This window comes from Topomyia yanbarensis, chromosome 2 (assembly GCF_030247195.1).
Source record: "Topomyia yanbarensis strain Yona2022 chromosome 2, ASM3024719v1, whole genome shotgun sequence".
NCBI classification, from domain to species: Eukaryota; Metazoa; Arthropoda; class Insecta; order Diptera; family Culicidae; genus Topomyia; species Topomyia yanbarensis.
This window is the reverse complement of record NC_080671.1, coordinates 183740377-183754453: the sequence shown is the minus strand read 5'-3', so window position 1 is coordinate 183754453 and position 14077 is coordinate 183740377. Positions and strand designations below refer to the sequence as shown.

At 40.7% G+C, this 14077-nt stretch overlaps 1 protein-coding gene across 6 annotated transcripts in view; it reads left to right on the top strand.

The window, feature by feature from the left end:
- The window catches only part of LOC131682343 (uncharacterized), a 364899-nt gene that overhangs the window by 255370 nt on the left and 95452 nt on the right, over positions 1-14077 (top strand). For all 6 annotated transcript variants that reach the window (XM_058963738.1, XM_058963736.1, XM_058963733.1 and 3 more), the window contains exon 19: positions 11072-11224. In XM_058963738.1, coding sequence (XP_058819721.1) covers positions 11072-11224 — 153 coding nt within the window. The remainder of the gene's footprint in view (positions 1-11071; positions 11225-14077) is intronic.

The window sequence follows — 14077 nt, the reverse complement described above, 5'->3', positions numbered from 1 at the left end:
GTATTAAGCCAGTGCCGTTTTCTTTCTCTGGCTGAGACATGGGAACACTTGGAGTTTTTGACGTTACTGGAAGTGCTGGGAACTCCTGTTCTGAGCTCAGATTTCTGAGACCGGGAGCGACTTGCTTCGGTTTTGTACCAGTACTTCCTTGAGTAGTTATTTTAGGGGGGCCATGAAGAGACATTTTCTGGCCTGTACGACGAAGCTTGGGATAGGAAATGTTCCTCATTTTTCTCTTGCTTCTAGGCACATCAGTAGATGTTCCCTCCTGGGGTTCATCACAGTCGCCTTCGTCAGTAGACAAGTTGGTATAGATGTTCGTAAAGGCCGGTGGATTAGCTATCTTTAGTATTTCTGCAAAAGATCGGTTAGAGCGTCCCTGAAGGGAATGCTTAAGATTCTCCTCGCACTGTATGTATGCGGGACATGCAGGGAGATCATGTGAATTTCCCCCACAGTAGAGACACTTTTCGATATCGCTTCCACAGGAATCATCCGCATGATACCCACCGCATTTCCCACAACGGGCCTTTTTGATACAATGGGAGGCTGTGTGTCCCAATTGTTTGCAATTAGTGCAGTTCATGACCCGCGGATCAAAGAGGCGAACGGGTAGACAGACTTTGTCAAAGAGGAGATAGTTGGATAGAGCAGAACCAGCGAAGTTCACCCGATAATAGTCTGAGTTGACGTATATTTTCTTCCAGTCAGCTGCGACTGATGCTGAACGCAAACGTTTGCACTCCAGTGTCTTCACCCATGTTTCAGCAGGCCCTCGCAACTCAGACTCGAATCGGAGACTACCCCGTAGACTTCAACCCTGTTAGCTGGAATATACAGCCTGTACTCCTTCGTAAAGGGCCCTTAGCCAGCAATATCATTTGCCAGATTTAAACTGTTTACAACCACCCGAAGATTATCAGGGCGAATTTTCGATATATCTGTCACGGGCGGATACCGATCCGTCAGAACTCGAGAAATCTGCAATAGTTTCAAACACTTTTTGTCTTTGGTCCGAAAGAAGATCACGAAGGGTCCGGTGGCCGAGCTTCGATATACTTTAAGCCGAGGAGGCGATTTTGTTTCGACGTCCATCTCACCGTTAGATGAACCGCCGCCAGGGGAAGCCTATTGCCATTTTTGCCTATTGTGCAGTGCACGTTAGTAAGAGAATCAATAAGGGGAAACGTAAAATAATACTTAACTTGTGTATGGAACGGTATCCAGATGGCTTACTAGAAGAACACTGATTCACTGACCGATTAACGGTACTCAGAAACAGAAACACAAAATAAGAGAAAAAATACTGAAACCTCGACGTGGCGGAGAGTGCGCAAGATAACCTTGAACGCGGATTAGCACTATTCTTTGTCGCTATACACTACTCGGACTGGCAACAAAATACTTGTGTCTCGACCGAGTGCTAGAAACGAATAGAAAACTCACCACATATCTGGCGGTCTCGTCTCTATGACGATTGGACTGGAGCATCTTTCCGCACTCATCTTGCTTGGATACAATTTTTCAAATAAAACTTTTTGAGCGACTTAGTCATAATGTCACAATTAACCCTCTTGATGTCCTCTGTTTAATTTCACTATAATATTATAGTGGCCAATTTCGCAGCTGTAAACACTTCACGGCGGTTCTCTCTTGCATCTTCGGTGCGGGCTCTTTGCATCCTACGTCTAGCTCTGAGGCAGGCTGATCGTAGAGCTGCAATCTCGGCACTCCACCAGTATACCGGGCATCTGCCGTTTCTTGGCAGGGTTTTTCTCGGCATAGTGGCGTCGCACGCGCGTGATAGAACAGCTACCAGCGCATCCCCGCATAGACTGTCGGTGTTGGCCTCCAGTCACAGGGCCGCGGTGGAAGCTTCGCTGTCGAAGTGATTGGACTTCCACCCGCGTACCTGACAGGGATCTCCCGCCCTCGGATGCTGCACACCATAGTTGATCCTAAAGCGGATTGCTAAATGATCGCTATGGGTGTAGCCTTCGTCTACCCTCCATTCCATGCCTGGAACCAGACTCGGGCTGGCAAATGTTACGTCAATCCACGCCTCCACCCCGTTTCTACGGAATGTACTAGCGGAGCCATTGTTAGCTAGCACAGTATCGAGTTTCGCAAGCGCCTCCATTAGCGCTTGGCCCCTGCTATTTGTACAGTGGCTACCCCACGCCACTGTACAAATAGTACCCCAAGCGTTAAAGTCTCCCGCTATAACTGCCGATTTCCGGCCCACTAGGTCTGACGAGAGCTTGTCGATCATCTGGTTGAACTGTTCTATTGGCCACCTTGGTGGAGCGTAGCAGCTGCAATAGAACACACCATTGATCTTGGCAATCGCCACACCCTCGGCGGAGGAGTGTATTATCTCTTGAACCGGGAACCGTCCCGTTGTACAGATTTTCACCATTCCAGGCCCGTCCGACACCCAATTGCCGTTGCCGGCAGGGATGTTATACGGGTCTGACATCTGTCCTCGACTCCGAGACCGACTGCCACAGCAGATGTTGGGCTGCTGCACAATGGTTAAGATTTGGCTGTGTAACGTCCACGGCTTCGTCTCATTTGCCTCACCAAAGGTCCACCCATAGCATGATTACGAGCTTGCTTCTTAGCGGTGCAGATAAGGCGTCGTCTTTCGGCGACCAAGCGGTCGACCACTGTATTGTGAATGAAATTTACTTGTGAACTGTAATCCAATAGGTACGGTACTGTTCATCCTCGTTGATCTTTGATTCACCCCACAGCAGTCTTGAGCATCGCAGTGTGGTGACATAACGGTATTGGTGACTCGCTAAGGCTTCGAACGCTTCTTGGACCCAATCTGGCTGACTTGTTCTTGCTTCTGTTTAGCAGAAGATTCGAAATGTTTTCTTCATGCAACAGAGGGTGGTTTCAATTATGGCAGCGAGGGCATGTGTTTTACGATGAGCCGTCGATGGATCGATGACTAGGGCGAAAGCAATTGAAATGGAAGTTTAACTACTTGACCCTCTCGATTCGTTGAGTTCTTAAAATTTTCACCAGATTTTAAGAACTCCGAGCATTCGAAATGGCGATGGCTGCCGTGACATACCTGACAGGAACTACAGCCAGCTACAGTAGTTTAAATGTAGGTTTTCGGTTTCGCAACCGATTACTGAAAACGAATTCTTTGTGTCATCATGCAGTATATTCTCCCACAATTGAAGAGTTTGGTCATATAGTCGCGATCTGAGGACATTCTTGTGAATAAGAGCAGAAAGTTCATCAACTACTACCCGATCAGAACATCATAACAGAAAACTATCAAATTTATATCTCATGTTGATATTTATTACTCTCTCTGTTATCTTTATGATATACCGATCAAGAATGCAAGAAAACTTATATCAAGATTATATCTTCTGGTGCTATCATTGGATTAATAATATGATATTAATGTACCCATACAACGATGACGTTACAATAAGTACAGTCTTTTTAAAGCGAATTTTCGAAGCTTTTGATTTTTTTATTTGGATTTTCAAAATTCTGCATTTTGAGTATAGACAAGTTTTAGATGCAAGTGGTCGGAGAACTTGTCAGTGAGGTGTTTGATTGACTTACTTGGTTTCAGTTGGATTAAGAGATGACATTTCCTATTTTGTGAGATACTCTTCTGACACATAACTTCGAGTAGGAGGCGTATGATTTAAATGTTAAAGCCATTATTATAAAAAGCTTTGAAATCGTGAAGTTATCAAAGAGCGTTTTTATAAAGATTATAAATTTCCTATAAAATTTATTTCGAAGAATATGCAGGAAGGATCAAGCAGTCCAAATGAAAGAAACGCGAATTGAAATCAAATTATACTGGTTTATTTAGTCTTCCCCATATCAAAAATGCCGCAATAACAAATCCCTAAAAGAGATTTATTTGGAAACCTCAACACTCATTCGTTGCTTTGAATCTATGCGGAATAAATAAGATTTGTTGTATTCTTCGTGAAACAATTTACGTTAAATATCCGCTCAATGTTACCATGTCGCATCGACATTATTTCTAAAAACCACGTAAAACACGTTAACGTACAAGAGAAGCGCCAAAGCGCACTATTTAGAATCTAAAAATAGCCCCTCTTTCTTAATCTGAAAAGATATAAAACTATTCAGTCTATCGTCATACAGGCAGCTGTATTAGTGACTGAAACAGAATAAAAACAAAGCGTATGACACCAGGAAAACAAACAGCACTTAGGCTTGGGCAAGGTTCAATGTGTGCGTTCTGGAAACATCTTCTGCATCTATAATCGTTTTGCCCTTGACGGATGCGTGGAATATTATGCTAACATTAAACCTCAGTCGAAAACAACGTCGTTGGTTCATGCAGGAAACTTCCCCATCAAACTCAGAATACCCAGGTTCAAAGCGGCAATATCGACAAATAATAATCTGCTTGTCATATACTCACAATAACAATCAGCCAGCAGGTATGCAATTATATTTGGCAACGCTATAAAAGCTTTTGCTGCAGGAAGCTTTTTGCTCCCAAGCAAAAAGCGCCCTAATGTATGCTTTATTTTTCTCGTATTCTATTTTTAGACGTGCACGCTAAAATCATTGATATTATACAATAAGTAATACAAGCTATGTTGGGGTCAGTTATGCTATCTCAAGTTGTTATGATCGTGTTATATTGCTATCAACATTTGTTATAAATGTGATATTCGTAGACAATTTTTTGTTAGAATTTTTGTTATTTTAACACCTAACGGTTTCTACTTTATAACAAAATTTGATAGGAAATTTTTCGTAACAAAATATCAGCATGAGTTATAATTGTGTTATTTCCTTCTGGTCGGGTAGTCCTTAGTACCCGAGACCGCCAACGTGTCGCCTAAATGTCTTCACTAGCTCGAGTCTTTAGGGTTACGTTGGATCTCGAACTACCCTTCGAGATGAGTATCGACGATTACTCGCGTGTTTCGAATTGGAAGCTGGGTTACAAATTGTTGTCAACGAGCATTTTTGCCGTAATCCAACCAGAGGCACCATCTGTCAATATACCTTATCCAGATGATGTAGCTTCACTGCATCGTAATAGCGGCTGTGTCCGACAACCTGCTGGAAGATTGTTCGGAATTGCAGTCGATTCTCAGCTTTCCGATCAGAAGTGGGAGCTGAAGCTCTACACACTTGGAACTGGAACGGAGAAGGCTCTCGGTGAGGTGTTCAACTAAAGCAACCTTAATCTCATTGTCGACTAAAATCGTGAACCATGGTATATATCGTTTTAATGCATTGCGAGTTTCGTGGCGAAAACTTTCAGCAGCGATGCATTATATCGTTTGGATAGTCCTCGGGTGCCTCCAGCGTCCAGCTTAGCGCAGTCTGTGTATAGAGAACTAGCTAATACCCATCGCGCGCTGCTGCGATTTTCAACGAAATAGGAGGAAAACACAATTTGTTCCAAAGCGCCATCTGGCGGGCAGATAATCTCCAACTAATAGCACACAAACACGCCCCATACCAAATACCTACTGTGTGCAAATTTTTACGGAAATCGGTTAAGCCGTTTGGGAGTCTATAAATCATATACACTCAAGTTTTTTTTTACGCGGTTTTTTTTGCGCGGTATTTTTTTACGCGGTTTTTTTTACGCGGATTTTGAAATTTACGCGGTTTTCATTTACGCGGATTTTTAAATTTACGCGGTTTTCATTTACGCGGTTTTTGAAATTTACGCGGTTTTCATTTACGCGATTTTTGAAATTTACGCGGTTTTCATTTACGCGGATTTTGAAATTTACGCGGTATCCATCAATGAGGTTCCCTTTATCACGGATTCTTAAATTTAAGTGGTCTTCATTTACGCGGATTTTGAAATTTACGCGGTTTTCATTTACGCGGATTTTGAAATTTACGCGGATTTTGAAATTTACGCGGTTTTCATTTACGCGGATTTTGAAATTTACGCGGTTTTCATTTACGCGGATTTTGAAATTTACGCGGTTTTCATTTACGCGGCTCGTATCCCCCGCGTAAAAAAAAACCTGAGTGTACATACAAACTTTGACTTTTATATATATAGATAGATAGATAGATGTAATGTTCCATAGTCGCGAAAGAAGGTATAGAGTGAGCTTGCCTCATTCTTACCACCTGAACAGCATTGGCAATGCCGGTGAAGAAATTACTCCAAGAGTTATTTTTAACGGAGACCACTTCACCGTATTGCGACATGAACATGCAGATTGCGCTACCATGTTTACTCGGAAACAAATCGTTGTACATTATCATCCGTGTTGTCTTGTAGATAAATTTATCTTGTGTAAGTCGATTTTAGAATGTGCCAGTGCCAAATTTCGTACATGCTGGAACTGGATAAGGGTAACTTTGTATCTGGCATTTTTTTCATTTTCTATTTTAAACAAGAGCTCCACTTCTCGCATGGGTGAACAAAAACTCTAGAGACTTAGATATCACGATCCACAAAAAACACACAATGCTCAGTACAACACTACCGGTACTTTGTATGGGATTGAAATAGCGCAGCGCACGCTAACCAAACGCACTGGACAACTGTTTATTCTTCCCTTTGTTCGCCGCTTGGTAGTTGCTACTCCGTGATTGACCAGAATATGCGGATCTGCAAAGAGAATCAGTGATTGGGGCCTGGGACTAGCTATCCAATCTCAATGTGCACGTTTCGAGAATTCTATACTTCGAAATGCCAATAACAGCACTGGCTACATCATTACAGTCATCGGGAGAGGAAAGAAATGTTAGTGTAACAAACGTTGTTATGGAAACCGTGTATACCTCTGCTTCTCTTTGTTTTTTTGTTAATAGGATAGGGAAAAGAGTTATACAAACTTGGATTCTCCCTGTAATAAGTGATACGATCTATGCAACTCTCAGACGTGGTATCATGTGTCTATTGCTCTGGGCAGCCAGCTGCCGAGAATTAATGATAGATTCAGCGTTTGTAGAATCAATTTGGAAATGCTTCAGCAACTTCCGTTCCGGACTAAAGATAGTCTGGAGTGTTGCTTTTGTCAAATTGAATCGAACGATTTTATAATTCATTTTTCCTTTGTCCGGTGAAACACGATATGCCAAATACAATACAATATAACGAAAAGCGATCACCTTTAGTGTCTCAAGACATTTGTCGAAATAGGTATGCTAATACCTACGTAATTGAAAATTTCGTAATACAAGTATTATTTATCTTGTATAAACTTTGGTGTTTATAAAGCAAATAAAATGATCATAAAATAGACGAATTTAGCGCTAAATCGTATTCACGTTGGCAACACCCTCTCGGATTTTAATGAAACATTCTGTACACGAGGACTTTGTCACAAAAAGCCACTTTGCATACTTTGTTTTTCCAAAAATGATCTAGACTGTCTTTTAAAAAGGGTCAAACTTTTTTTTACTAATCTTTTTCAAATCGCTGTAGTCAAAAAATGACAAATCCAACAAAAGATGTTGCAGGAATGATTTTTACAAAATTAGTCAAATTTTTTATTAAAAATATTGGAAAAAATCTTCATACACTGAAAAAACCGATTTTAAAAATTTAAAGTCGATTTACTAAAAAACATCTTTGATTTGGATGAAATTTTGTTTCAAGATAGGTAACTATATTCCCTACCTACCTTAAAAAATTCAATTTGGGCACTTTCAAGGAAAAAAAAGTTATTTGAAAAAAAATTCATTGTCCTAACATAATTTTTTGAAGTAGAATACTTCTAACGTTTCAATATAGAGGTCCCGTTTCAAAGTTTCTGCTGAGATATTTTCCCAGTTTTCAAATGCGAATAACTTCTGTTGTTCTGATCAAAATCGCTATATTTTTGCACTATCTGATCGAAAATATGTGCACGTATATTGTATTTGATTCCGTAAAATGTACTATTACTATAAATAACAAAAATAATGTATTTTGTGAAAGTGGTAATTAGCAGCGCTGATTAGTCCGAACAATTCAACCAAGCATTCAAGAATCTTATTGAAAAGAGTTTATGTCATTAAACAAATATTCCATTATTACTTCCTTATTTTCTTGTGTAGTTCTAAGAAAGGATCACGTGTCAAACCCGTATCGTACAAATGCTTGAGCCCTTCGCGACCATCCACGGCACCTACACGAGCGATCTCGTAAACATGATAACATCCCGGTGATCAGGTGAACGTCTCTGCGCTTATAAATTTTCAATCGCGGTCTCCGGCGTGAACCTATCAACTCCCGCGCTTGCACGATCATGAATCGTTCACTTCCGGAAGTTTCTATCCTCGGTATCAGCAGACTGGGTCCATGCCATCAATTAAACCAATTAAAAAGGAAATCTTTTATATCCACTGGACCACACGTTCCATGGCGACATGACCGGGAACTTCAGTGATGTGGGGTAACTCACTCCTTGTCAGAATGTGAATTGTACACCGAAAACTTAATATCAGAATGATGGTCCGCGTGACCATCCAAGAACGCACGCAAATATGTAAATGGCCACACGGTTACCATGAGTTTTGTACACGCGAAGTCACATGCACGCGAGCACACGCGACAAACACGTTAACATACGAACGCTTAAGCCCTTCGCGAACAACTACGCACATATACACCCGCGATCGTGCAAACTTGATAACACCCCGGTAATAAAATAAACGTTTGAGCACTTACGAAGTTTCGAACGCGGTCTCAAACGCAAACCTACAAACGTCCATGTTCGAGCGATCATGAATCCTAGCAACTTAGTCCCATACATTCAGTTGGACCAATCAAAAATTAAAGCTCATATCCACTAGACACCACGTTCCATGGCGACATGGCCGAGAACTCTAGTGATATGGAAGATTTTACTTTCTTCTAGCATCTAAACCGTACACCGAAAATTAAGTATCAGATTCACGGTTCGCGTGATCATTCAAGAACACACGCGAATATGCGAAAGGCACACGGTTATAAAATCGAATCTATGCACGTTAGCACACGCAACATACAAACGCACATGCGATTAAACACGTTAACGTACAAATGCTCAAGCCCTTCGCAATGATACACACGATCGCAAAATCTGTACGTCCGCACATATCTGAACCATACAATGAATATCTGATTCAGAATAACGTCCCGCTGCAATTAGCGTTAAGCAGTGTTTTAGTGGGCGACGTTGCCTCTCTCGTCTGCAATTGTAGTGTGTAATTCTGACGGGAAGCCCTTTCGAGAACCTAGCTCTACAGCTACAGCAGGACAACTCTCGAAAAAAAAAAGATTTTTGAACATTTCAGTTCCACAAAATTGTTACCATCATAGAAATAAATCATTTGATTGAACCGAACAATTTGATATATCGAACAGTTCTCGAGTTTCTCATTTTTTGTTTTGAAAAAACTCGAGTTATTCTCATTTTACCTTGCATTCCCAACTAGGTTGAGAACACAGCTCGCAGCGGAGGTCATTGTGTATCGATTTATCGGTCGACTTCGTCATCGTGCTAATTATTTAAAAAAATGTAAAAGTAGAAGCCTATTGGTGTTAATTAGTTATTGTGCTCATTTGAAAGTTTACATTCAAGTTTGTTATGAATATATACCAAATGCTGAATCTTACATGATTATGACTTTCATTAGTTTGGCGTTCGATAAAAATACACTGAAAAAAAATTCAGTTTGAACAAGGAAAAGTTTTTTTCAAATAACTTTTATTTGAAGAGTATAAATATTGCAGATTATTTAAAAATTAAATTGACGTCATTCAGGTAAGAAAATGAGAAGTGGCAAATTATGTGGAAAATCATGAAACCGCGAAAGGAAATACTTGCGATTGACTTCTTCAGTGTCCTCCTCGTCGCCAGAGTGTGGAATTGAAGTTGGTCATTTCAACTCACGTGGTTTCTTAGCTGTGAGATGAACAGTAGTGACCTATAGTGCGCCTAAACGCCTGACCTATCGTGGCCCCAAGCGTATGTTACGTGTTGATGGCTGTATTTTTTTCGAAAACAAAAATATCGAAATACCAACACAACTATCGCGTTCAACATTAATTTTTGCGTGAGGACATACTCACTTGACAATTTTTTCACATTGATTAAATGTACTGTACTGGGGACGAAAGACAATGCGTTTTCGTAGAACAACACGCGAAAACATAAACGAAAACGTAATGCAACTAATGCAACTGATCCACGGTAACAGCCGAAATGACAGTCGTTTCTCAACCGTCTATCTAATTCACACAAGATCAGCGACCTCTACAATAACATAGCAAAGATAATGCGCTATACCTATTGTACCCCCATACCTATACCGATTCTACTCTAGTAGACAGTTGTTATGGAGCGTGTTTGTGTGCTATTGGTTGGCAATTATCTACCCGCCAGGTATCGCTTTTTTAATTGAAATTTTTATGAACTACTATAGTTCTTTTAGGTACTATTTTTTAAATTTTGACTACAGAGGTTTTAATCCTAGGGTCATTCGCCTCTTTTTGGGTTAGAGAAATATTTTTTGAAAAAATCTAACCCTATGTGCGGGATTGGGAATCGAGCCCAGGTGAGCTGCGTACAAGGCAATCGATTTACCAACTACGCTATGTCCGTTCCTCTTTTTAAGTACCAAATTTAACCTAGATTTCAAGAGATTTTCAGTTTCGTTTTATGAACAATGAGAGTATACATTAAATCACAACATTTTTCATTTTTAAGGCTCTTTTCCGCCGTTGAACAGTCAACTTATAAACAACGTCTGAGGTGTTTCAATTCCAATAATGTCACAGTTATTAAAATTCGCAAGTCACGAATGATCTACGTGAGCATAAAAAGTGTGTTTCAAAATTGATATTAAAATTCCTGAATTTAAAAGCCTGAATGGTTGATGAATTTTGAAATTGTCTTTGGTAATATCAAAGAAAATTATATCCTAAATAAGAATCAATCCTCATAATTTTGGAGAAGAGTGTCACACTACATGATCATCAATAGGAAGTTTTATATGCTATTTACATATAAGAGAAACTCAAAATTAGGTTTATTATGAAATCAATAAGAAATTTTTATTTTTCCCCCTTCCGCCGAATTTTTGTTTACAGTATGTCAATGCCAAAAGACGAGCGATTGCCCCTCCGGTTTGCAGTGCGATGGATGCAACTGTATAGACCGGGACAACGTGGGCCGAGATCCTGGGTGTGAACACTGTCCGCCAGGTATTCCGTGCAATCCCATCACCGGTGCCTGCATCAACGGTAAGTTCAATCGACGTGAACCCTCACCGTACGCTTCCCGTCCGTCCAGTAAGATTAATTTCATCCGAGCATATGTCATAACGCTATTATTAACCATGAAACTTAAAATGCGCATTTGTTCTGCTAAAGATGGTCTATGCTTTCCTAGTTGAATTATTCTAGCTATAAACCATTTCTCATTTTCCATACAGCTAGCTTCATAGCCTCTATTCCTTTATGTATGTTACATTTGGCTTAGCTACCCATCTCGCTAAAGCTTGCATATTAGGACACACCCCGGAAGACGGTAGTAGTCGAACAGTAAGTTCATTATGTCGTGACTGACTGAACTGACAGTTCACTCATCTGCTTTTGCGATATCTCACCTGTAAAAATTTGAGTTTTCCATTCACAAACGCATGTAGTATCACACGTTGTTCTCACATTTCGCAGTAAACCGCGTACACAAACGCAATACAAATCAGTCCACAACACACCCACATGAAATACATACACAAACATATTCACGGTTTTGTCACGCACCTTCGTATTGTATCACACAAATTAAAAATTCGCACTACCGCGAGTTTACTGCAATTTGATTAACGAGTTTTTTTCGTTTTATTTTTCTTAACCAAAACAACAATATCTAACCTAAATTTAGATTATACTACCACGTCAGCGTTACCAGATGTACATAGCACACACACAGATTATATACCACACACAAGCGAGCAAATAACAACTAACTATGTAACCAAATTGCCAATAACAACAACTGGTCAGTACGAAATGTCTTCGCCCCCGAGAACTAGCGAATTCTCTCACACTTCGTTGCCTTCCGTAGCAGAAAGCATCAATACTACGACAACCGTACCGTTACAGTCGAGCTCTGACTCCACAGTTAACACTCAAAGCTCGGTCAAACTTTCCACAGAAATCCAACCTATTACCGTGACTTATAACGACTCAGACGAAAAGATTCTTACAACTACAGGCGTCTACTATTCCGAAGTAATGACCACTGCTACCGGTGACCTTGACGAACTTACACGTGTTACAGTGACTCCGACGACTGACTCTGTGACTACAGATATAAGCAGTACTACTGAAGGTCGATCCACACTGGATTCAATCGTAACAACAGTCAGGGATATGATTTCAGATTTCACCAGCTCTAGTCTACCTAAGGAAACTCTGACTACAGAGACTGAAACTATAGTTACCACAACCGAAGGTGACATTGCCCCAATCAGTACAAGCGGGATTCCAAATGCGCAGTTCAAATCAACTACTAAAGAGAGTTTTGCAACTGGTGTTAATGAATACACAACTACAATGCCAAATGAGACAAGTATTACCATGAGTAGTATCGGGGACGTTCCGTCATTTCCCGCAAGACAAACAACAAACGAGGAAGAATATAGCACTGTAGCATCAACGGCGAAATCATCTACATTAATTTATAGTACAGATGAATCTATAACAACCATCGAGCATAGCACAAGAGAGTCATCAATCAACAAAGACGATATTTTTGACACGTCACCCACAACTGAAACTAAGATCAAGGAATTGGTAACAACCTCGGTAGATGTTACTGAAACATCAACGGCGTTAGAAAAAGAATTAACCACGAAACACACTACGGGAGAAGCGACAACTGAATCAACGTACGAAAAACAACCTCCCACAATGTTCTCAACAGGAGCAAAAGAAAGTACTGGTCATCCAACTACAGATACCGTACAGTTTACTACAACCCACCGACTACCCTTCAGCGAGGAATATGAGGTCGTCTCGGCGACATCCAAGGATAACGATTCCTCTTTAACTGTGACAACAGAATCTACTGTTCACAATGCATCGACGATACTATTTTACAATACAACGGGAGCGATCACTACAGGATCAATTGTTGGTGAATCCACTACTACAAAAATTTTCACATCGGGCGAAGAAGAACTATACACAAGCACAACGACTTTTTCTGAATCTAGTACTTCACAAGGAATTAGCACAACCATCAGGAAAGACACAACAGAGCACACTGATCGAACCACTCACAGATCGTTATCTAGTGAGGAAAAGGAAACAACAACAATGTCGTCTTTGGACACTGAATCATTCACAACAAGTTCTAGTATGACATACAGCTCTACTAGCGATGCGACTAATGGCGCAGTGACTGGTTTCAACGTCCAAGAAGATAGTATGACGGATGATCTGTCCACATTTGCTGTGGAATACACATCCATACCAAGTATAATAACTGACAGTTCTATGATGGATACGAAATCGTCAGTTACCGTTCAATCAACCACCGGCGAAGTAACTGCTTCATCCGAAGAAGCAAAATCGACTGAAAACACTACTGTGCACGATACAGCGGAAGAGATCAGTACAGTCACCAACGAATATATAAGTACTACTGCATCCACAAAAACCGACAAACCTACATCCAGCGGCGTCAGTAAAGATCTCCCACCGACAGAAGGTGATAGGGTTACTCATTTCACGGAACTTGATATTGAAACATCGACTCAGCTCGATTTTACTGGTAAAAGTACAGTTGCCACCCCAGAAGAACAAACGCAATCAGCGACAGAGAAGGTAGACGCTTTGACATTAAAAACAACTAGTCACCCAGAATCATCTACAACATCTCAATACATACCGACGAGCACACTTCAAAAATCCACTGAAACAACACTTGCACAAGAAACTATGACTGGTAGATACTACGACCGAAGCACTCCTACAGTGAACGAACCGGAAACGATAACCGCTGTACCTGAATCGCAAGTAACAGGTCATCATAGCACAGATAGTCCTGTTCAAACAACACTCGAAAGCATCAGTTCTACGACCGAC